The sequence below is a fragment of the Trichosurus vulpecula genome, chromosome 2 (genome assembly GCF_011100635.1).
Source record: "Trichosurus vulpecula isolate mTriVul1 chromosome 2, mTriVul1.pri, whole genome shotgun sequence".
In the NCBI taxonomy this organism is placed as follows: domain Eukaryota; kingdom Metazoa; phylum Chordata; class Mammalia; order Diprotodontia; family Phalangeridae; genus Trichosurus; species Trichosurus vulpecula.
In genome coordinates, this window is record NC_050574.1 from 40732739 (window position 1) to 40757372 (window position 24634).

Genomic DNA, 24634 nt, shown 5'->3' on the forward strand with positions numbered 1-24634 from the left:
TTTTGTGCCAGTATCAATTTCTCTGACATAATATAATCTCAAGCAAGATCTGTTTTATGCCTTTATCATACAAAGTCATCTAATCTCTTCCTTTATGGCCATCTTTTATCTTGCACCAGGCACCAAACTCCATTTATCTTTATTCCCTGGAAGCCACCCTGGAATTCTGACACTCAGCTTCCCCCATGCATTTATTCACCCCCCTTATGTGCCAGGCATTGTGCTAAAAACACTCTAGCTGCTGCCCCTAGGTGCTTACAGTCTATTGGGATGCTTCTATCCCTCCCTCCTCTTCCCCACCCAGAAGTCCTATTGCCTTCTGATTGACTAGGAATACCTCTTAGGTTGTGGAATCCAAATGCAAAGGCATATGAATGGGCACCTTCCCTCTCAGGGCCTTCAGGTTAACTGAGGGATGGTCTGAACTGACCTGCTGCTGGGTTTGCACTTGGCTAGATGGAGCAGTGGAAAGAGTGGGGGGCCTGGAGTCAGGAAGGCCTGAGTTCACATCTTGCTCAAGACACTTCTTAGCTGAGTGACCTTGGATGGGACGCTGAACTTCTGTCTGCCTCAGTTTTTTCAACTCTAAGTTGGGGCTTCTAAAAGCACTTCCCTCCTAGGGTTGTTGTGAGGATGAAATGAGATAGTGCTTACCACAGTGCCTAGCACATAGTAGGTGCATAATAAATGCTTATTCCCTTCCCCTTCCCTGGCTTATGAGACAATCTCTCCAGCCTTCCGCTCTTCTCCGGTAGAAAACAACAGACTCTTTGGGAGGAGGCTTTGCTTGATTTTTTTGGTCTCTGAATCACCAGCACCTAACCCAGTGCCTGGAATTGAGTGATGAGAGAACCAGGACTCCAGGGTTCTAGCTTGCTGCGTGATGTTGGGCAAAGCATTTCCTTTATCTGATCCTCAGTTCGACATCTGTAAAATGGGAATGATCATATTCTCACCCTCTCAGTCAGGTGAAGGGCATGGCAGATCTGAGAACTTTTGCAAACTAGAGAAGCAGGAGGGATGGTTACTGTGATGGATCTCTTCAAAACCTCGGGTTTTCTATCTATAATACAGAAAAGTAGGCTAAGTCCAACTTTCTAGTGCTAAGAATGATGGCTGAGAATATTTCTTGGCAGAAGGGTTATGGAGAATCCAGGATAAGCCTAGAAAATCAAAGGGTACTTGTTCTGACATGACACGGACCAGAGCCTTTGATGAGCTGGCAGTAACAACCCCAGCTGGGTGACAGTCAGTCACCTCCTCTTTCTCGTGTTCTGGACTTGGTGCCAGGATCCATCAGCTCATGGTCCTGGTCTGGTGAGAGCCCACAGTGGGGCCCAGGCCCCAGGGAGGGAATGCCCTTTTTCCATGACCTTGGGGCTACCACAAGCTTTCAGTGGCTGGGGAATTGAGAGAGGGAGGGCCCTGGGCTCAAGGCCACCCATGTTCTTTATGGTCCTGTTCCTTTTCTGCAGATGAGGGCTTTGAGAAGGGAAGGAAGACAGATCTCAGGGGTTGCTGGAACCAGGATGAACCAACACACGGGGCTTTCTTTGGGAGCCTTTCCGAGGAATGGGCCCTGGAAAGGGCTTTTGCTCACAGGTAAGGGGATTCAAGACCCATTGTCCTCTAGGATGGCAGAAAGGCTTGGTATGGCAGGGTTGGATTGGAGCCAGAAGACAGTTCAGTCCCTGCTTTGCTGTGCAATAGCTTTGGGACCTGGGGCAGCTCACTTCCCTTTTCTGGATCTCAGTCCCACCCCCCACCCCACTCAGTGTAAAAGGAGGAGAACTTAGAGATTTCTAAGGCTCCTTTCCATCCCACATAATCCCTCAGCTTCACCCCAAGAGTCAGGGGTGAAAGAGAGAGAAGGTTCAGCTGCTGTGAAGGTAGGGGTGTCTGGGCATAGCCCTGATTCCCTGTAGCTGTGTTGGCAACCAAAAATGGGCTCCTTAGCACTTAGTCAACAAGTGTGGCCTTGACTAGTTTGGCTTTTTCCCCTGAACTGAATGCTGTTTGTATGTTGGACTGGAGTAAGCTTGTCGGCCCCTTCACCTTGCTTCCCTTGCTTAAGCTGATGGAAAGAACCTGTGCTTTCCTGGTCAACCCCTTCACCTTGCTTAAGCAGATTGAAAGAACCTGTGCTTTCCCCGGCGTACCTTACACCCCCGCAGAAGCTGGATGGTTAAAAGCAGCTCCCGTTGGAGCCAGAGGCTGCTACAGCCACAGCCACAGCCACAGCCACAGCCACAGCCACAGCCACAGCCACAGCCACAGCCACAGCCACAGCCACAGCTGAAGCAGGAGCTGCCAGTAGCAGAGCTGACCTACGGGAGGAAGCTGAACAAAGACTTCAGGCCAGTGGGTAATCTTTTTACCATAGAGGGGGAAGCATGATTTTGCTTTACGCAATCATGCTTCTCTGTAGCCTCCTGGTTACTCTTTCAAGGCATACTTATTGGGCCTGGAAGCTTTTGATCAATATATCAAAATGGGGTTGCTGGTTCATGGGTTGGTTACTGTGGAGCCTAAATATGTGTTTTGATTCTTCTGCCTTCTACTTTGAGAGTTTCTTATATCCGGCGGTTCCAAACCTTTCAGACATGTTTATGATCCTCTTTGAGATTATAAACTCTGCCCTCCTAATACAGTAGCCTCCTCCTAGGGGGATGGGGAATGTTCCTTCAAAGGTCAAGGACACAGGAGAATTTGTGTATGGTTGCTGCTGAGTGTGATGGAAGCTCAAAGGAAGGAGAGGAGCATTCATGGGGGGCATCCCAGAGGAGACCCATCTGGGGGAAGCATGAAGGATCCCAGATGCAGAACTGGAAGGGTTTTCATTTTGCAGAGGGGGAAGTGAGACCCACAGTGATGATGTGGCTTGTGTAGGGTTACCTGCTTAGTAAGCACAAGCAGCAGGATTTGAACCCAGTCCTCTGGATCCAAAGCTAGTGTTCTTTCCACCGTACCATGAATTCACTGAGTGCATCATCTGATGATCTGGATTCTTCTTATTAGCTAAATGACCACGGGCAAGTCCCTGACCTGCTTTGAACCCCAGTTTCCTGCTTCTGTGATAACAGCCTTTGTCCTACTGACTTTACCCAGCCTTAGGGAGGAAATAATTTTCTAAAAACTAAAGCATTGCATTTATATGAATTACTGGTACAGGGCTGGGGTAGGAATTTGGGAGAAGAGGAAATGGTAGATGATGTGAGCATGGCTCCATCTGGCATCCTCCAGTAAGCAAAGGCTCGGAGATAAGAAGGATGAAATGAAGAGAGTCTGCTTGAGGCCCTCAGTGAATATAAAAGAATAAATGAGGAATAAATTTGGAAAGGTCAGCCCATGGAGGACCTCAATGCCTAATGGGGGTGGGGGTGGATGTTAACCTGATGGCAGAAGGGAACCATGGAAGGTTCTTGAGCAGAGAGGGAGGGGATGCAGATAGTGCTTGTCCCAGTCCACATCCTAATTCTAACCATCTCCTCCCCTCTCCCTTTCATCCCTTCCAACTCTTCCTTCGGACACCCCAGCATTCTTTCTAAGTTCTCAGCTCCAGCTGACACCTGGCCAACTGACCATCACCCCCGTCCCGTCCCAACCCATGGAAGGGGAAAACATCACCCTCTTGGTCCAGGGCTTGATAGAAGAGGATCTCATGTCCTTCAACTGGTTCCGAGGGAGTGAAACAGACCTGGCTTAGCAGATCCTCACTTTCGTAGTCATCTCTGGCACCCAGTCAACGGGGCAGGCACACACTGGGCGAGAGACGGCAGGAGCAGATGGCTCCCTGTATATTTCCAGCGCCCGAGTCAATGATTCTGGGACCTACACTCTTCGCAAGCTCCTCATTCTGTCAGGCACCGTGTTGAGCAAGGTGTTTAGCATCTACGTGCCTGTCTATGGTAGGTGGCCCTTGCCAGCCTCTCTCCTACTCAGGGCTGTCCACCTGCCATCCGTCACCATGTTTCTGTCTTATTAGAGGGCTCTCTTATCTGGCGAGTGGGATTGAAGTGGAGGGAAAGAAGGGTCCTGGGCTCTGACTCGCTCCTTGGAATGGGAAAGGAAACTTTACTTACTTAATGGATTCTATAGTCATTTATGGTAGGGTTGTTATGTTCTAATGTGTTGTGTTATGTTGTGTTGTGTTATATTATGTTATGTTATGTTGTGTTGTGTTGTGTCATGCTATGTTAGGGTCTGAGGAAGACACAAAGTTTAGGTGTAAGGCATGATCCCTGCCCTCTGAGGCTTACAGTCTAGTCGTGAGCTAAGACATGCAGAGAAGCGCAAGATGTACAAATGCAAATATTATTGCTTAAAATGACACTAAAACTTTTGGGACACTGGGTGATAAACATCAGACAAGTGTAAAACAAGGGGCTGTGAGAGGTGTACAGGAGAATGTCATTCCCAATGGGGATATCAGAGAAGGCTGCCTGGAGGAAGTGTCACATGAATAGGGCTTTAAGTAATGGTTAGGAAGTGAACAGGCAAAGAGGGGCATTCTAGACTCAAGGAATGAGTAAGCAGGCGGAGGGAGCCTAGTTTGGCTGGAACACAGTTCCCTGCAGGGGGATGATATAGGTTCCTAGACTGGGCAGAGCTCTTTCTTGAGCTCTGGGCAGAGGCATTTGAACTTTACTTGGGGGGAAATAGGGAGCCATGATAGGTCTTCAGCAGAGGAGGGATGTGACCAGATGAGTCAGATCAGTATAGCAGAGTGTAGGGTATGGACTGAAGGTGGGGAAGACTGTCCCATCTGTCCAGGTGGCAATAAGGGTCTGTACTTGGGTGGTTGGTGCAAGATTTGAGAGAAGGACACAGCTCCTAGAGATGCTGTGAAGATGGTCCTGGTAAGTGATTGGCCAGAGGAGAGAAGGGTCCTACATCCCCCCAAAGTTGGGAACACAAGGGATGGAGTGAGTGATGGACCTTGCAGAAACAGGGACATCACAAGAAAGAGGGAGGCTTTGGGGGAGAGATCCCGCTGTAGCCTCTCACATCCTTCTGGGAACATAATTGAGTGATCCTTTATCCTCTCAGCTGAGCCAAACCTTCCTTCAGGGAACCGTCTCTGACCCACAAGGGTCAGTCACTCTCTGAGCTCCTCCAGTTGCATCTGTGTCACTCCCTGGGCATCCACTCTAGGGTTCTTCTAGCTTACTCTGTATTTCTCTTACATGTTCCGATTTACATATGTTATAAACACACACACACACATATACAGATATACAGTTGATGGCTGGACATGAGTGTGAATACCTTGAGGACAGGAAGGTCCAGGGTCTGGAGTTAGGAAGTCACTTCATTTGTTCAGTCATGCCCAACTCTTCATGACCCCATTTGAGGTTTTCTTGGCAAAGATACTGGAGTGTGGTTTGCTAATTTTTTCTCCAGATCATTTTACAGATTCTCTCTAGTCCAGAAATTCTGCGTATCAAGGAGCTTCCAGCTCTTAAGAAGCCTCACAGTTCTGTAGTTCTAGGTTCTAAGGATAAGACATTCTGTTTTCTTTGTTCTAAGTTCCTTTCCATCCCTCACCTAAGGTTTCTCCCAGATCTGACACCCAATGTTCTATGTTCTAAGGTCCCTTTCAAATTTGACAATCCATATTCTAAGGTTTCTCTGACTCCCTGTGTTCTATTTCTAAGTCCCCTTTTGGTATTAACATTCCAGGTTCTAATGGGCTTCCTACCTCTGATATTCCATGTTCCAAGATTTCTCTTAGGTTTGACACCCCATGTCCTGTGTTCCAAGTCCCATTCCAGCTCTGACATTCCATGTTCTAAATTTCCTCCCAGTCCTGATGTCCTGTGATTCTTTGTTCATCAGTCTCTGCCCTCCTGCTCTCTCTTTTTTCCCCTCACAGAGAATCTGACCCAACCCAGTGTAATGGCCAACAATTCAGCACCGGTAGAGAATATGGACTCTGTGACCCTGAGCTGCATCACTCCAGGCAAGGATGCAATTATACAATGGTACATTAACAAAGAACTCTTTCTGGGTGGCAGCCAGGCAGAGCTGTCGTCTGATCAGAGGAGTCTCACTATCCCCAGGGTGACCCGAGATCATGGGGGGCCCTATCAGTGTGAAGTCAAGAATCCAGTCACCACCAGCATCAGCAGCCCATTTCTCCTGGATGTCACTTGTGAGTAATCCCTCTTCCCATTGAGACTGAAGGTTGTCCCTGACTGGTTTGATATGCAAGTCAAGGAATATGTAGAACTCCTAGAATTTTTGGAAGGGACCCCAGAGGTCATCTATAATCCCACACACACTGGAACAGGAATCCCCTCTGTAGCATCTCCAACAAGTGTCATCTAGCCCCTTGATGACTTCCATGGACAGAGGACTCACTACCTGTCCATAATCTAAGTCACAGGATGTCAGACTCAGATGGGGTCCAAGAAGTCAATTAGTTAAATCCCTTCTCAAGCATCCTTGAGCAGTGTCCAAATGGCCTTTGCTTAAATATGTTCAGTGATGGACTCATTACCTGTTGAGGCAGCCCATTCTTCTTTGGGGGAGCTCTGGACACTCTCCCTTATATCAAGCCAAAATTAGCTTCTGTGTAGATGTGTCCATCCCTCTCCAGTCCCACAGTCTCTCTATGGCCAAGCAGGACAAATATAGTCTTGCTCCTACTCTTAGAACAAAGATTTCAGCCCATCTCGCTAGTCTGAACCTTCTCTTCTCCAGGACCAACACCCCAACTCCTTCCACCACTCCCCTAAGGGCCTGGCTTCAAGTCCTTGCTCATGCTTACCATGGTCCTCTGGACATGCTCCATTTAGTCCAAGTCTTTGCTCAAATGTGGTTGCCAGAATAGGACCACCAGATACTTCACATGGTATCTAACCAGGGTCATGGGTGGAAGCGTGCATCATCAGACCTTAGCCGAAGTCCCAGGGACAGTCAGTTCCTTACATGACCTTGGGATGAGTCTCTGTTTCTGTGGGGCTCAGTTTTCCTTTCTGTAAAATGAATGGGTTGGAATTTAGATGACCTTTAAGTATTAACTTTCAACACTCTTGTGTTTGGCGGAGCACATGGCGTAACATATAGAAGGCCAGCCTTGGATCCAAGAGGAGTAAGTTCAAGCCCTGCCTTTGACAATATAGACTGTGTAGCCCTGGGAAGGTCACTTAAACTTTCAATATTTTATGCCACCCTCTGAGACTCTAGGTTACAAAGAAGTTGCCAGTCTGCATTGGTAGAGGGAATTTCTCATCTACAAGTTCCTTTTGCCAATGAAATCACAGGTCCTCAGGGTTGCTATTCTTATCCATATGTCCTAAGATCCCTCCCAGCTCTGACATTCCACATTCTATGTTCTAGGGGACCTTTCATTTCTGATAGTCTATGTTCTTAAATTCCTTCCAGATCTAACATTTACGTTTTTATATTTCAGAGACTCTTCCAGCTCTGAGATTCCATGTTCTACATTTTAAAGGCCCCTCCCCTAGCCCTGACATTCTGTATTCCAAGGGCCCCTCAAACTCTAGAATTTTGTTCTAAGGTTCCTTTTTGCTCCAAAGTTCCATGTTCTCTGGCCTAAGGTCGCTCCCAGCTTTGACATTTTATTTTAAAGATCCTTTCAGCTTTGGCATTTTGGTTCTGAGGCCTCTCCCATCTCTGATACTGTGGGTTCTATTTTCTTAGATCCCTTCTAAATTTCTGCGCATGAAGTTAAATCTGAGGTATCTCATAGTCCAGGCAGGCTAGATCTGCTTTGACAAAGATGCTTTCAGGTCACAGGTCAAACGTCAGGAAGTTTTCTCCCTCATCATCTCTGATCTCACTCCAAAGGGTTTTCATTCCAGATGGCCCTGATGCCCCCACAGTAACCACCACGGAACCAGATGCCATCTTTATTGGATCCCAGCTCACCCTTTCCTGCTTTGCTACCTTAAACCCAGCTGCCCAATATGGATGGATTTTCAATGGCACCACAGGGCCTTCTGGCCAACAATTCTCCATTGCTGCTGTCTCTTTGGATAACTCGGGTCTGTACACCTGTGAGGCATCAAATGCCCTCTCAGGACGCCACAGCACAGCGGACGTGGAAATCTCTGTTTCTGGTGAGTGGGCCTCAGAGCTCCCAACTCTCATCATCAGGTCACAGAGTCTGACATTACCCGTGTTGGACCGGGGACTAATAATGATGCTGGCTGCCATTTATACAGTGTGGTAAGGTTTGCCAGATGCTCTACTTGCATTATCTTATTCGAGCTGTTATTGAGAGTGTTAGCCATCTCTCCCATGTGCTGACTAGGCTGCCTATGATTTCCTTCACTTCAGAGCTTAGCTCAGGGCCTGGCATGTGGTAGATGCTTAATAACTGTTGATTGAGGGGGAATGCTGGGTTTGAAGTCAGAAGATCCTGGTGCTGCCAGCTTCCCACCTCTATGACTTGGGCCAGTCAAGCTTCTCACTCTTCTCTCTTATAGTTCTACTCACCTTCCCTGTGATTTCCCCAACCAACATCACCCAACCTGGACAGAATTCCCTTTTGTATTGTCTCCTCCACTACAATATTGGCTCCTTAAGGGCAGGGCCAATTTTCTCTTTTGTACTCAAGTGCTTGGTCCTTAGTAAGCCTGGAGAAATGCTTTTCACTCACTTACTCATTCACTTATGAATGGGACAGGTAGATGGATCAATGGGATAGAATGCCAGCCTCAGAGTCAGGAAGACTTGAGTTCAAATCCAGGTTCAGATACATCCTAGCTGTGTAACCCCGGGCAAGTCACTTAACCCTGTTGGCCTCAGTTTCCTCATCTGTAAAATTAACTGGAGAAGGAAATGGCAAACCACTCAAGTATCTCTGCCAATTCCTGATTCCAGGTCCAGTGCTCTATCCACTGAGACACCTAGCTGCTTCTGTTGTTGTTCAGTTGTTTCAGTCTTGTCTGACTTCATGACCACATTTGGATTTTTCTTGGCAGAGATCCTGGAGGGGTTTGCCATTTCCTTCTCCAGCTCATTTGACAGATGAGGAAACTGAGGCAAACAAGGTTAAGTGACTTATCCGGGGTCACATAGCTAGGAAGTGTTTAAGGCCAGACAGGAACTCAGGTCTTCCCTGACTCCAGGTCCAGTGCTCTATCCACTGAGATACTAGAAGAGTGGGATGGGTAGGTAGAAAAGGCCTCCTGTAGAAGGTGGGATTTGAGCTGAGTCCTGAGGGAAAGCAAGGTTTCTAAGAGGCACTCAGACACAGAGAAGAGAGAGAGAGAGAGAGAGAAAGACAGACAGGCAGACACACACACACAGACAGAGACAGAGACAGATGGAGATAGACAGAGAGAGACAGAGAGACAGAAACAGAGACAGAGACACAGAGACAGGGATAGAGAAAGAGACACACAGAGAGAGACAGAAAGGCAGGCAGAAACAGATAGTCATGGAGAGAGAAACAGAGCATATAGAGACCAGAGGACCCTGGAGAGTGCCCTAAGGAACCCTGATGCTAATGAGGCAGGAGACAGATAATGATCCACCCAAGCAAACTGAGGAGTGATCAGTCAGGTGGGAGGTGAATCAGGAGGGAAGAGGACTAAGAAACCCTGGAGGAGAGAGGATCCAGGAGGAGAGTATGGCTAACAGAGACCAACCCTGTGGGAGTGATGAGGCAGATTATTGAGGGCTTTGAAGAGAGCCACTTCTGTCGAGTGATGAGGTCACACAGTTGCTAAAAGTAATCTTCAGTAAAAATAAAAGTAAGCTTAGGTCTGATCACATCACTCAAGAACTTTGAATGGCTCCCCATTGCTCACTGGATAAAGTAGAAAGCCCTCAGCTTAGCTGTTCAGGTTGTCCATCATCCATCTCCACACGTGTATCATTATGCAAAACACTCCCATAAATAGTCAGGTTGTGAAAGACTAACTATATTTCCCTCCCTCCTATCCTGTCCCCCTTCATTCGATTTTTCTCCCTTGACCCTGTCCTTTTTAAAAAGTGTTTGCTTTTTATTACTTCTTCCTCCATCTGCCCTCCCTTCTATTGTCCTCCCTTTTTTATCCCCTTCCCCCCTACTTTCATGTGGGGTAAGATACCAAATTGAGTGTGTATGTTATTCCCTCCTCAAGTCAAATCTGACGAAAGGAAGATTCACTCATTCCCCCTTCACCTGCCCCCTCTTCCCTTCCAATGAACTGCTTTTTCTTGCCACTTTTCTGTGAGATAATTTACCCCATTCTATCTCTCTCTTTCTCCTTCTCTCAATAGATTCTTCTCTCATCTCTTAATTTGACTTTATTTTTTTAGATATCATCCCTTCATATTGAACTCACCCTGTGCTCTCTGTCTATGTATATGTATATTCCCTTCGATTACCCTAATACTGAGAAAAGTCTCATGAATTACACACATCATCTTTCCATGTAGGAATGTAAACAAAACAGTTCAACTTTAGTAAGTCCCTTATGATTTCTCTTTCTTGTTTACTTTTTCATGTTTCTTTTGATTCTTGTGTTTGAAAGTCAAATTTTCCATTCAGCTGTGGTCCTTTCACCGAGAAAGCTTGAAAGTCCTCATTTTGTTGAAAATCCATATTTTGCCTTGGAGCATGATACTCAATTTTGCTGGGTAGGTGATTCTTGGTTTTAATCCTAACTCCTTTGACCTCTGGAATATCATATTCCAAGCCCTTTGATCCCTTAATGTGGAAGCTGCTAGATCTTGTGTTACCCTGACTGTGTTTCCACAATACTCAAATTGTTTCTGGCTACTTGCAGTATTTTCTCCTTGATTTGTGAATTCTGGAATTTGGCGACAATATTCCTAGGAGTTTTCTTTTGGGGATCTTTTTAAAGAGGTGATCAGTGGATTCTTTCAATTTCTATTTTACCCTCCGGCTCCAGAATATCAGGGCAATTTTCCTTGATAATTTCTTGAAAGATGATGTCTAGGCTCTTTTTTGATCATGGCTTTCAGGTAGACCAATAATTTTTAAATTATCTCTCCTGGATCTATTCTCCAGGTCAGTGGTTTTTCCAATGAGATATTTCATATTGTCTTCCACTTTTTCATTCCTTTGGTTCTGTTTTATAATATGTTGATTTCTCATAAAGTCACTAGCTTCCACTTGCTCCAATCTAATTTTTAAGGTGGTATTTTCTTCAGTGGGATTTTGGACCTCCTTTTCGATTTGGCTAATTCTGCCTTTCAAGGCATTCTTCTCCTCATCGGCTTTCTGGAGCTCTTTTGCCATTTGAGTTAGTCTATTTTTTAAGGTGTTATTTTCTTCAGTATTTTTTTGGGTCTCCTTTAGCAAATTGTTGACTTGTTTTTCATGGTTTTCTTGCATCACTCTCACTTCTCTTCCCAATTTTTCCTCTACTTCTCTTACTTGCTTTTCCAAATCCTTTTTGAGCTCTTCCATGGCCTCAGGCCAATTCATGTTTTTCTTGGAGGCTTTTGTTGTAGGCTCTTTGACTTTGTTGACTTCTTCTGGCTATATGTTTTGATCTTCTTTGTCACCAAAGAAAGATTCCAAAGTCTGAGTCTGAATCTGAGTCTGTTTTCACTGCCTGTTCATGTTCCCAGCCAACTACTTGACGCTTGAGCTTTTTGTCAAGGTATGACTGCTTGTAGAGTAGAGAGTGCTTTGTCCCAAGCTTTAGGGGCTGCACTACTGTTTTCAGAGCTACTTCTACACAGCAAGCTCTGGCACACCAGCACTTCTTCTCCGCCAAGAACTGGCAACCTGGACTGTGACCCAGATCCAAGCAGGCTCTGCACTTCTGCTCTGATCTGCTGCTTAATTCCTCCCACTGGGTGGGTCTGGGGCCAGAAGCAACTGTAGCTAGAGCTCTGGAAGCAGCCTCAGAGCTGCACCACTTCCATGTCCCCAGGGCTGGGGCTGACCGTGCACTCCTTTCACTCTGATCTAGCAATTTTCCCCACTAACTTGCTCTGTTGTCTTTGGAATTTGTGAGTTGAGGAGTCTGGTAACTGCCACAGCTCATTGATTCAGGGCGCTATGGCCTGTTCCATGTGGCTCCTAGTCTGGTTGATCCTGGTGCAGCCCACACTGGACTGTGCTCCACTCCACTCCCAGCTCCATGTGATAGACCCTTCCCAGTGATCGTCCAGGCTTTCCTGGGCTGGAGCCCTGCTTCCCTCTGCTATTTTGTGGCTTCTGCAGCTCTAGAATTTGTTCAGAGCCACTTTTTACAGGTGTTTGGAGGGACCTGGGGGAGAGCTTAAGCAAGTCCCTGCTTTCCAGCTGCCATCTTGGCTCCACTCCCTGAGAAATCTAGTTCTTTGTGGGATGTGTAGATGATGCATGGAGCCAGAGAAAAGGATGCTATGTAGAGCTGTGTGGAGTTGAGGGGGGAATGGAGGTCAGAGGCAACCACTGGTGCTCTCAGCTCCCCATCCTGTTGACCAGATGGAGTATCAGATGCTCAAAAAGTTCTGGGACTTCTTGGAACTGGAAACTTAAGGGGTTAGAAACAGAAATATAAAAGTAAGGATAATGCAAAGGAATGTGGAAGAACTGAGAGATGGTAAGGTAATTGATCGCAAAATTAGGGCTGGGAGACCACTTAGGCAGTACTCTGGGAATTATCTGATCAGCTGATTCAAATTTCCAACTGAAAGATGATTGATGATGATAGAGGTGATGATGAAGCTAATGATGGTGGCAACAGTGTTAATGATGATAGCGATGATGATTATGGTTGTGGAATTGATGATGATGATGGTGGTGATGAGGATGAAGGTTATGGTGGTGGTGGTGATATAGTGGATACCTAAAGACAGAGGAAAGGCTACATGTGACGCCCACTTTCCCATGTGTTATGAGCAAGGAAGTCTGTTTGCAGAGGATATGAGCACAGAGAGTGGAAATGATTTCTTGTTCCTCTAACACAGTTGAATTGGATGGTCCCTCCTGTTCCTCTCTCATAGCCACCAATTCTTGCCTGGCTTCTGAGAGATCCAATTTTCTGGATTTTCCTGGACATTCTCCATATGTCTATGCCTCATTTTCTTTCAATCAGTAAACCAAATTAGAGATTGGGTTTTTAAAACAGAAAAGAACAGAGTAGAGAATATAGAAAATAGAGAACTTCAAACTGGAAGAAAAATCATAGGATCGTGAGCTGGAAGGAACATCCACTCAACATCTCTTCCTTCCTGATGTCTCCCTGGCCAGTGCAGGCATGTACACCTGCGAGGCCTTCAACACTATCACCCATCACCGAAGCACAGCCTGGGCAAGGATCCAGGTGTCAGGTATGTGAAATTTGGTTTGGTTCATTCTGTTTATTAGAGAAATTCCAGATTCCTTTATTCAGAATTCACCTCCTCCAAACCTCAAACAGCATGGCCAACTCTAGCTTTTCCTTGAGGCTGGAGCTCCTTTCAGAGATCCAGCTGTAGGATCTACTTGGGGTCTTGTGACTTCCATGGACTGAGCTTCCTTGACCTGGGTTGCAGTGGACCCTGCAGACAGATATCTGTCCATCCCAGCCAGTGGCTACTTAGGGACAGTGTGGTAGGCAAGAAGAGACCCACTAGTGTCTTGATGTCAAGAGAATGATATAAACTAGCTGTGTAACTTTGGGCAACTGAGTTCCTGGGACTCAGTTTCCTCATCTAGGTATTAGAAGAATGGTCTCAGAATCAGTCACTCAAGAATTACTTATTAAGTCCTTGTGGCACAGTGGAGATTCCTGGCCCTGGATTCAGGAAGACCTGAGTTCAAATCCAGCCTTAGACACTTACTAGGTGTATGACTCTGGGCAAGTCACTTAACCCTATATGGCTCAGTTTTCTTATCTGTAAAACGAGCTGGAGAAGGAAACGGTAAACCACTCCAGTATCTTTGCCAACAAAATCTCAAATGGAGTCACAAAGAGTTGGAAATGACTGAAAAATGACAGAACAACATATACCAGGCACTGTCTTAAAGGCTTCAGTTGCAGAGAAAGGGCAAAACACAGTCCCTCCCTTCAAAGAGATTATACTCTAATGAGGAAGATAGCCTGCAAAAAATCATATACACAAGATGTACATATATAGTATAAATGAAGAACCTCAGAGTTGGAAGGGACCCCAGTGACTCTCAAGCCTAACTGGCTTCCAGTAAAGGAATCTCCACTATAGCAAGTGCTCCTCCCACCTCTGCTGGGCAGAGGAGGAGGTGCTAGCTCCCAAGGGGGTGGCTCCATACACTTTGGGACAGTTCTAACCACAAGGAAATTTTTTCCTGGCATCCTGCCTGCCTCAGTTGGCCTCTCTGTATCTTCCCCTGCAATGATCCTGGTTATGTCCTCTGGGACCCAGCAGACAAGGTGAATCACTCCTGCCTATCCTTGAAGTTGGCTCCCAGGTTCTTTGCCTTCTCTGAGTGAAATACTCCCAGTTTCTTTAACTCATCCTCATATCCTCATTGCTCCCCCCTTTTCTGGTCATCAGTATCCTGAAACTGCATTGTCTAGAACTGAACCCAGTACCTCTCAGGAGACCTGATGAGGACAGTATGGTGTGATGGTTACCTCTTTATTCCCAGAGCCCCTCTTGATGCAGCCTGAGAACGAACTAGCTGGCTTTTTGACTACCCTATCACACTTGATTCATGCCACTTGAAGTCCACTGAAACTCTCAGATCATTTTCAGACAAACGGATCTTTGGCAAGGAGAGGCAGCATCGGGGATAAAGTATGGAGGTTGGAGCAAGGAAGAACTTGGTTCAAATCCAACCTTGGATACCTCACTGTGTGACCCTGAGGAAATCCCTGAACTTCTCTGGGCCTCAGTTTTATCATCACTAAATAATGACATTGGCCTTGAAGGTCCATTCCAGCTCTGTTGATGTTCAGCCCTGTCTGACTCTTTGTGACCTTGTTTGGAGTTTTCTTGGCAGAGATACTGGAGTGCCATTTCCTTCTCCAGCTCATTTTGCAGACAAGGAAACTGAGGCAAACGAGGTGAAGTGACTTGACCAGGGTCACACAGCTGGTAAGTGTCTGAGGCCAGATTTGAACTTGGGAAGATGAAGCTTCCTGACTCTAGGCCTGGGGCTCCATGCGCTATGGCGCCACCTAGTGGCCCCCTTCAGCTCTATAGCTGTAAGTGCTTTAAGACCTTGCCTCTCCTACCCTTGAACCCCATTGTAAGACTTTCCACTTATTGTCAGATTTCGCCTGATTGGGCTCTGCTGTTGTTAGAAGCCTGCAGTGTATAGGGAGCAGAGCTGGTGTTGGAGTTGAGGTGATCTGGGTTCGATTTCTGTGATGCAGGGTGGCTGGGTGTGACTCTGACTGAGTCCCTTGATGTCTCAGCATTCTAGGTAACTCTAAGGCACACAGGGCACTGAGCTGCTTTGGCAGGGCAAGCTTCCTCACTTTGGACCTCCCTGTGCTGATGAAATGTCAGGTCTGTTCTTCCTCATCTCATCTTCCAAAAGCCTGAAGCTCTTGATAGCCAAAATCTTTTTGGATCCTGCTCATCCATCCTGAGGGCTCATTGTCCCTCCCAGCTTTGTGTTGTCTGCAAATTAGATATCAACACTTGTGTCCAACTCATTGATAAAGGGATTAAAGAAGCCAGGGCTAGGACAGATCCAGGGCCCCCCACGGGAGACCTCTTGACTTCTGAGTCCCACTATCCAACCCGACTTCAAATAACTAGCTGGGTGACCCTAAGAAAGTCATTTAACCTCTCTGAGAATCATGTAACTCTTTAAATTTACAAGTCTAGTAAGACTGTGATCTGTGCTTGTGAAGAGAGCTCCAGGCTGATGACATCACTGGTCCTTGGTCTGTTGTCAAAGAACCTATCTAATTATATTATGGTCTGGTGTCCATCCCCAATGCAAGAAGAATATGAGAGGCTACCAATAGTGTTGCAAGTCTATGTAAGCCCCTTCTGGAACAACCTGGGGTCTATGAACTTGGATTTAAAAAAATCTTTTTTTGGTAACTGTATTTCAGTAGAATTGATTTCTTGTGAATCCAATGGATTTTAGATCATGCTCCAAAAGCATGATTCAGAGAAGGAGGCTTCACTAGACTGGCTGCCCAAGGGGTCCAGGCCCCAGAAAATGGGGAAAACCCCAGTCTCACTGGCCTTCCCCAGGACCACCAGTTTAGCAAACCTATCAAAAATGAGATGACGTTAGATGTGCCCTTTGTATCACATCCAGGCCACGATGGGACACACAGAAATGCTAGAATCCTGATCATCCCCTTCCTCAAGGAGCCAACAGCTTACTTGGAGAAATAAAGTGGAGTCATAGAAAGGTGAGCCTTGCCCCTGCCCCTTCACCTGGGTGCCTGGATGAGGAAGGCCTCAGCTGGGCAGGGCCTGGTGGGCTGTGCTAGCCATCAGGGTTGGCTTCCTGGCAGAGGTGGGGAGATGAGTGCTGAGCCTCAAAGGATGTAGCTAGGCAAAGATGATGAAGGTAGGGCAACGGGAAGATGGTTGAAATCAGAAGCAAAAGATCTAGGTTTGAAAATGACTTTGCCACTTACCTTCTGAGTGATTTGGCACAAATGACTCAGCTTCTCTGAGCCTCTGTTTCATCCACTATAAAATGACAGGGTTGGACTAGATGGCCTCAAAGGCCCTTTAAGCTCTGGATCTATGATCTCATGAACCACCTGAGTATAGGTTGGGGGTAGGGCAGAGGAACTCTCAGGCTGAATCTGAAGAGTATGGGGCTGAACTCTCGAAGCCTTGAATGTCAGACTAAAGTGTAGGGATGCCATGGTATCCTGAGAGAAGAGGGAGCTGCTGAAAAGGAGATGGATAGGGTGTGAACTTGACTGTCAGGAGGGGCATTTGACAGCCTAGGAAGAGGTTTGAGGGTAAAGTCTGAGGAGGTGGCAGGGGCCAGAGTCCAGGCTGAGGGAGGACTCTCTCTTTAACAATGATGGGAATTGATGATCAGCTGATACCATGAGAGAGCACATTGCCTTGTCCTCTGCAGGCATCTTGCAGGAGTCTTAGGTCAATGCCAGCTCATAGAGGCCTGTGACTCCTATAAAAAAAAAACTGGGTCATACAGAGGCTGCTTTCACTCCCACATGTGCTGTATGTTTAGCATATCAAGCAAGCAGTTAGGTTTTGTTACTGTCCGTAGTCTTTTATGGGTGAGTTCGGAGAGAAATTGACTCTGGTGCATGAAATAGATTTCAATCAGTTTGGAACCAGTAGAGAGAGCACTGGACCTGGAGTGAGGCAGACTTCAGGTATTTACTGGCTGTGTGACCTGGGAAAGTCAACCTCTCTCAGCCTCAGGTAACTTTTTAAAACTATAAGGTTCAATAGGATTGTGATCTGTTCCTAAGAAGAGGCCCCCAGGATGCCAAAATCACAGGTTCTTAGTATATTGACAAAGGACCAGAGAATGTCAGCAAGGAAGGGTCCGCCAATGTCCAACCCTGGAATCTTCCAGATTAGGAAATCAAGGCTCTAAGAGGTCAGAAGAGACAATGTAGTGTACTAGATAGTTGATATTCCTCAAGCACAAACATAATATGTCACACAATTGCTTGAGAAACAGCAATGGCTTCCTATTGCCACTAGGTGGAAGTACAAAGTCTTCTGTTTGCACTGACAGCCCTTTACAATCTGATTCGAGCCTACCTCTCCAGACTGATTTCACATCATTCCATACTCTGCTCTACATTATAGAAACAGAGGCTCTGAGAGGTCAGGGTTACATGACTTCCCTAGGGTCACAGGACCAACCAAATACTCAATAGAAAAAATATTCATTAAGCACCTACTATGTGCCAGGCACCATGCCAGGCCCTAGAGATTCAAAGACAAAGAGCAAAACAGTCCCTATCCTCAAGAATCTTACAATCTAATGAGGGAGACAGCACTTCTAGCATGAGGCAATCTGGTGTCAGGTTGACTGGTGTCAGTCAGTTAATATTTATTAATTGCTTACTATGTGTCTTATGAAAAGAGGCAAAAGGTAGTCCCTGGCCTCAAGGAGCTCACAATATACCAGGGGAGACAACATGCAAACAAATATGTACAAAGCTAGTTTAACATACAAATACAAAATAAAAATACAAAGCAGGGTTAATAGGAGATAATTAACAGAGGGAAGGCCTAGAATGAAGAGAGATTGGGGAAGGCTTCCTGTAGAAGGAGGGATTTTAGTCGAGACTTGAGGGAATCCGGGGAAGTCAGCAGTTGGAGCAAAGGAAGGAGACTGCTCCATGCATGGGACAGCCAGAGAGAATGCCAGAGCCAAAAGATCAAGGGTCTTGTTCATGGGGCAGCCAGGGAGCCAGTGGTTTAGTTGATAGAACACTAGACTTGGAGTCAGGAAGGCCTGAATTCAAATCCTACCTTAGATTCTTCATTGCTGCATCACCCTGAATAAGACATTTACCCTCTTGGTGTCTCCGTTTCCTCATCTGTAAAATGAGTCAGTTGGACTCAATGGTCTCCAAAGGGTCCCTTCTTGTTCCAATGACATGAGTTTAAACAGAATGAATACAAAGTCCTTTTTTTTGTTGAGGGGAAGGGATGTGGGGGAGGTTGGCATGGCTGGAGGAGATGAGGAAAGGATAAAATAGAAAATAATGCCTGGATTTCCAGCTCAGACCTTCTGCCTTTAAGATCGATGTTCAAAGGGCAACCCAACCTTGTTCACTGAATCTAAAAAAATGGAGCTGTCCAAGGTCAAGGAAGAAGTCAGGGATGGGCCCCTTCTAGGGAGCCTGGAGGAGCTGGTCCTTCTCCACCCTATGTGTATATGGGATTGGTGGGCTGTCAGCCCCATTGCTATTCCTCCAGGGTTTGAGAATAAGTTGCTGGTTTCTTCTTGAACACACACACACACACACACACACACACACACACACACGGAAGATTTGTTTTGTATTGAATGCGAGACAATTAGTGGAGGCAAGTATGGGGGAGCTAGGGGTTGGGAGAAGAGTCAGACTTATGATTGCATGGGGTTTAAGGAACATTCACTGAGAGGTTGACACCCACTCTGTGGCTTTCTGCCTTGGCTGCCTAGAACACTGAGAGAATGAGGGGCTTGCACAGTGTCACAGAGACAGTATGGGTCAAAGGGAACACCAATTCAGGTATTCCTGACTTCTTCACTCGTGCTTTATCCACTATGCCATGGCTCCCACTTGCCATTTTTATATTGGCCTTGAAATTGATGCCTGTGATTGACTAAAGTGTTTCTGTGATTAGATGCTTGACTGGGTGGTGGTTGTTAATTGACTGAAAGCACTGCTGCTTCTTCTCTTATGATCTTGGGCAAGTCATGGTCTTCTGAAGACATTATTCACTCAAGAAGAAAGTCCTACTATGTGGTCTCTTCAGTCCCTCTCAGATCTGATAATCTGTGTCTTATTGACCCCAATAACTCTGACATCCCTTATTCTAAGGCCCCCTCCCAGCTCTGAGCTTCCCTGTTCTAAGGTTCTTCCAAGCTCTGACCTTCCCTGTTCTAAGGTCCTTCCAAGCTCTAACCTTTCTTGTTCTAAGGACCCTCCCAGCTCTGACATTTCAAGTTCCAAAGCAGCTCTCAGCTTTGACTTTCCCCATTCTAAGGTCTTTCCTAGGGCTGACATTCTATGACTTATAAGGATCATCTAATATGGTCCAGACTTGATCTTGGCTTCTTCTTCCTCTCTCTGTCCAGAAGCTGCTAATCAAGGCACTAACCAAGCACTCCGTGGAAGGTCCATCCCCAGTGGGGGTATTGCAGGAATTACAGTGGGCATTCTGGTTGGGGTGATTCTGACAGGAACACTTGGCTACTTTGTTGGCGTCATGAAGTCCCAGGTATGGACAGTTTCCTTTCTCAAGTAGAGCTGAGGGTCTTCTGTCCAATGTGGGTGGTGGTTGTGGCATGTGTGAGTGTGTGTGTGTTTGTGCATGAACATGTGCCTGTGCATGACTATACTGGGGAGGTGATGCTGAGTGCTCACAGAGGCCAGGGAAGAGGTCCTGAAGCACTGGGAGTGAGTGGTGGGTGTGAGTGTGGGCGTAGATGTGACTGGTGACAGGAGATTCAGAGGTCATAGAACTGCAGAATGTCAGAGCTGGAAGACATTTAAGGATCAGGAAATTTAGAGGGGAAATGAGTTATCTGAGGCTGTATGGTGAATCAGAGGCCAAGCTAGGTTTGGAATACACATCTTTCTTTTTGCCCAGCCCAGCATTTTTTCCATTACCCCATACTGCTTCCAAGGTCACACAGAAGTTCAGAGTATAGTATGTTGGTATTGAGGGTTGAAATCAGATAATGACCACTTAATTATTAGTCTAATAGGTCAGAAAAAGCTCAGAAAATCAGCAAGAACTTTTAGGTACCTCCCAGCTCTGACATCTCCTGTTCTAAGGGCCCCTCCCAGCTCTGACATTCTTTGTTCTAAGGCCCCTCCCAGCCCTGACATTCCCTGTTCTAAGGGCCCTCCCAGCCCTGACATTCCCTGTTCTAAGGGCCCTCCCAGTCCTGATATTCTCTCTCCTTAACATTTCCTCTATTTCTGAGGGAGGGATATGTTCAGGGGGCACAGCTGGTAGCTCTGCCTCAGCCGTGCTGAGTCTGAGTTGCTGATTGGAGGTCCAGATGGAGATGCCTGCTGAGCTATTGGAGATCAAGAACTGGAGTTCTGGGTAGGACTCAGGGCTAGCTGTACAGATTTGGGAGTCACAGCATCATCCAAGTTGAGGGTAGGAAGAGACATCAGAGGTGACGTAGCCCAACCCATACATGAAAAGAATCTCTACCATAACATACAACATAGTCAATATGTTGAGATGAGCATGGACCCCACAGTTGTGACAGGAGGCTCACCACCTCCTATTTTTGGACCACTCCAATTGTTAAGCAACTTTTACTTACAAAAGCTAGTAAATGGAGCAGGAGTATGGGGTCACAGAGTAGGGCTCAGGGACTTAGGAAAAGAAAGATGGGGGCAGCGAGCCCAGGGAGAGATCAGGCATCATAGAAGCCTGGCATCCAGGAGGAGCAAGATGGCAGCTCTTGTGTCCTTAGCCTTGCTCAGATGCTATCCAGGATGTTACACACAAGTGTGGGCACCCCACTTTAGGAAGGACATCGATATTCCTGAGTGTCCAGAGTCAGTGGCTAAGGTGAGGAGAGACAGGCCACAGGAAGAGAAGCTGAAGGCCCCTACTGGTGGTCTGGGAAGAGAAGGCTCAATAGAGGGTGCCCACACATGGTGGCTGGCTTATCTGAAGGGCTATCATGTACAAGAGGGATTTGTCTGAGATGACAGAACCAGGAGCAGAGTTATGAGGAGGTAGATTTCGGCTCATGCAAGGAGAGACTTCCTGATGCTCAGAACCATCCACAAAATGAAGTAGACCCTAAGCTCCCTGAGGGCAGGAATGGTCTTGATTTTGTCTCCACACCATTAGTGCCCAGTATGGTGCCTGGTGCATGCGGGTGCTTGGGGAGTGCCTTGGGAGGTAGTGAGCTCCCCTTTCCTGCAAAGGCAGGTAGATGCAGGGGATGGAGTGGTGGTGGGGCAGAGCTTTCTGCAGCAAGAAGGGAGGAATCTCTCCTCCTGTATCTGTCTCTCACACATGACTTTGTTCTTTGCTCCCCCAGATCAGAAATGCTGTGGAAGTCATTGCAGCAAGGTAAGGACAGGAAGTCTTTCACTCCAGAGGCCCGTGGTGGGATTCATCCAGGACTTTGGAAATGGCCCCATGGATGGAGTGGGTGGGCTTCTCCAGTCCTTCCCCGCCTGGGATGCCAAACTGTCAGGACTGGAAGATGCTTTAGTGACCACACTCCCCGACCCCTTATTTTTCAGAATACACAGAAGCCTAGAGAGGGAAAAATAGGGCCACTAGGTGGTGACATAGAGCGCCAGGGCTGGAGTCAGGAAGACTCATCTTCCTGAGTTCAAAACCCACTTCAGACACTTACCAGCTGTGTGACCCTGGGCAAGTCACTTAACATAGTCCAGTTTCTAAATTGGTGCTGCTAGTGGGGGCGGGGCTGGAGGGGGAACCTGTTTGTAGGCAATTCTGGTGATAATAGTTAATAGTAATAATAGTTAACATTTACATAGTGCTTATTATGTGCCCTGCACTGTGCTAAGCACTTTCAATTTTTATCTCATTAGATCCTCACAACAGCCCTGGGAGAGAGGTGCTATTACCATCATTTTATGAATGAGGAAACTTTCTTTCCAATATCACTGAACCAAGTTTTATATTTTGTTTTGTTTTGTTTTAGAGAGATGGTGGACTCTACTGCTCTGTGACTGCCATAGCTGGGTCACCAGCCACAGTGCTTTGTCTCTAAGTCCGCAGATGCACTCAATTGCTGAAGCCAGAGAAGAAGATCCAAGCCCGTTCAGAGAATGGATGAGACTCCAGTTTTCCAGCCTTATTGTGCCCTATCCGGGGCCATTTCAACTGTTAATGCCTCTGGGCAAGCTTTTGTGGGCGGGCCTAATTTTTGTCTACAGTAGCATTAAAAAAATAAAAATTAAAAAAGAGAGGACTCAGTGGTCCCTATGGTCCCTTCCATAGCTTACCACTCATGGGAGTCTTCCTAGCTCTCCCAGGCCATCTTGCTCTGACCATCTCTGTTCCAGGGCCTCCCCTGGGCCTCATGTCTGTATTCTGCTCTTTCTCCCAGCTCAGACATTTTTGGTTGTAAGTCTGCCAATGTTTCCTTCACGGCACCCCCACCAATGCCCACTTCCTATTCATAATCGTGGAATGTCAGCATTGAGGGGTGGGGGCAGTGAAGGAAAGGTTGGAAGATTTACAACCAAAAATGTCCAAGCTGGGAGAAATCTTAGAACAGTGATTTCTGCCTTTTAAGGCAAGACAGGGAGATACCACTGAACACTACCAGGCGCTGCCATCAGAAATCTAAATCATCTCCTTGCCTGCCCCAGCCTGTCTGTTGACCAGCAAAGGTAGACCTCAGAAAACTCTTTCCAGGGGCAGCTAGGTGGCGCAGTGAGTAGAGCACTGGCCCTGGAGTCAGAAGGACCTGAGTTCAAATCCAGACTCAGATGCTTGACACATGTACTAGCTGTGTGACCTTGGGCAAGTCACTTAACCCTGATTGCCCTGCCAAAAAGCAAAAAAAAAAAAAAAAACTCTTTCCTTCTCCTTCCCCAATCCCCAATGCCCAGATCTTCCTAGGAGCTGGATATCCCTTTTGGATGGATGCTGCCCCTCCTCCCTTCCCATGATCACCTCTGCCGGAAGTCACCTAGAGTCCTACTCTGCTAGGACCCTTAAGTCTGCCATTCTCTTCCCAACAGTGATTGATCCAGGATGATATGACCTGTCATTAACAATCCGACCATCTAACTGCCTGTCTTTTTGCTATCTCAAATTCCACTTGGATTTTCCATTGGCCATGAAGCATAATGCTCTTTTACCCTTCCTCACCCCATTAAAACATGAGTTCCTTAAGTCATGGGTGTGTCTCACGTTTCTCTTTATACCCCTAGCACTTAACATAGAGCTTAGCATGTACTAAGCATTTAATAAATGCTTTTCTGCTCCATTCCCTAGCCATGCCTTTTCCTTATGTGGGATCCCACTCCCTAAGTGACTTAGGAAGTTTAAGTAGAGACTGTCTTTCTGTATATATGGGGATACTTTCTTCATTCTTAATCTTGCTATGCTGGCTAATTAAATGCCTTTTGCTTCGAATTGATCCATCCTTCAATTCAAGAAATGTTCATAAAACACCAACTATGTGCCAGGAATTGTGTTAGGTTCAGGTTGGTCTGATAAAAGAGGAAACATTGTTGGGGGCTCGGGAGCTGTGGTTTTCAATAAATGTCACCCAAAATATGCAGAGAGGTCTAGAGTTCTCATTATTATTGCTTCCAACTGGCACAAAACCAAGGTGGCATAATGATGTAAGGAAAAAATTGAGTTCAGACCAGAAAATATTTAAATGGGAAAGGGACATTATATAACATATATTATTATTATTATCATGCTCAAATGTACTTTACAAGACAGGCAGCAGCTGGTAACTCAGTAGATACAGCGTTGGGTCTGGACTCAGAAGTTGTTCAGTTGTTTCAATCACGACCCCATTTAGGGTTTTCCTGGCAGAGAATACATTATACATACATACACATACATATAGTGAATGTAGTTATGAATATAATTCATAAAGGCAAATCTCATGACTTTTTAAGAAGAAATAGATTAAAAAAGCAATGAATCTAAAAGAAACTGATCTACACCAATAAGACCAATAACAAACACCCTTCAAATGAACAAGGGACACTAACAGACAATTTACAGAGGAGAGAATATAAATTCTTTATAATCGTATGAAAAAATGACCAAATTCTCCAATAAATGGAGAAGACAAAATCAAGATAACCTCATAATGCCCACTGCAAACATGCTAGAATGGTCAAAATAGCCCCCAAAAGAGAAAGGCCAATGGTGGCAAAGAAGGAAAAGAGGCATTCTGAAACATTATACTCTTTAAAAAAAGTTTCATTGGTGCCTCTTTGTTTTCTGTTTTTTCCCCCCTATTCTTCCTGTTCCCAGTCTGTATTATCTATCAGAGATAAGACTGGAATCCAAGTTCAAGGTCAGTGTGGAGTAGTGATTTCATGGATTCATATAGCACAATAATATTCCATTA

At 46.1% G+C, this 24634-nt stretch overlaps 1 protein-coding gene across 1 annotated transcript; it reads left to right on the forward strand.

Annotated features, from left to right (window-relative positions):
* The first annotated feature begins 1529 nt into the window (after positions 1–1529).
* On the forward strand, positions 1530–22712 carry LOC118836359 (carcinoembryonic antigen-related cell adhesion molecule 8-like). Its single transcript, XM_036743676.1, is given in 8 exon segments — positions 1530–1602; positions 3537–3908; positions 5876–6154; positions 7830–8196; positions 13175–13254; positions 19652–19794; positions 21593–21624; positions 22637–22712. Coding segments are annotated over 8 exon segments (1422 nt in total).
* The last annotated feature ends 1922 nt before the right edge of the window (positions 22713–24634 follow it).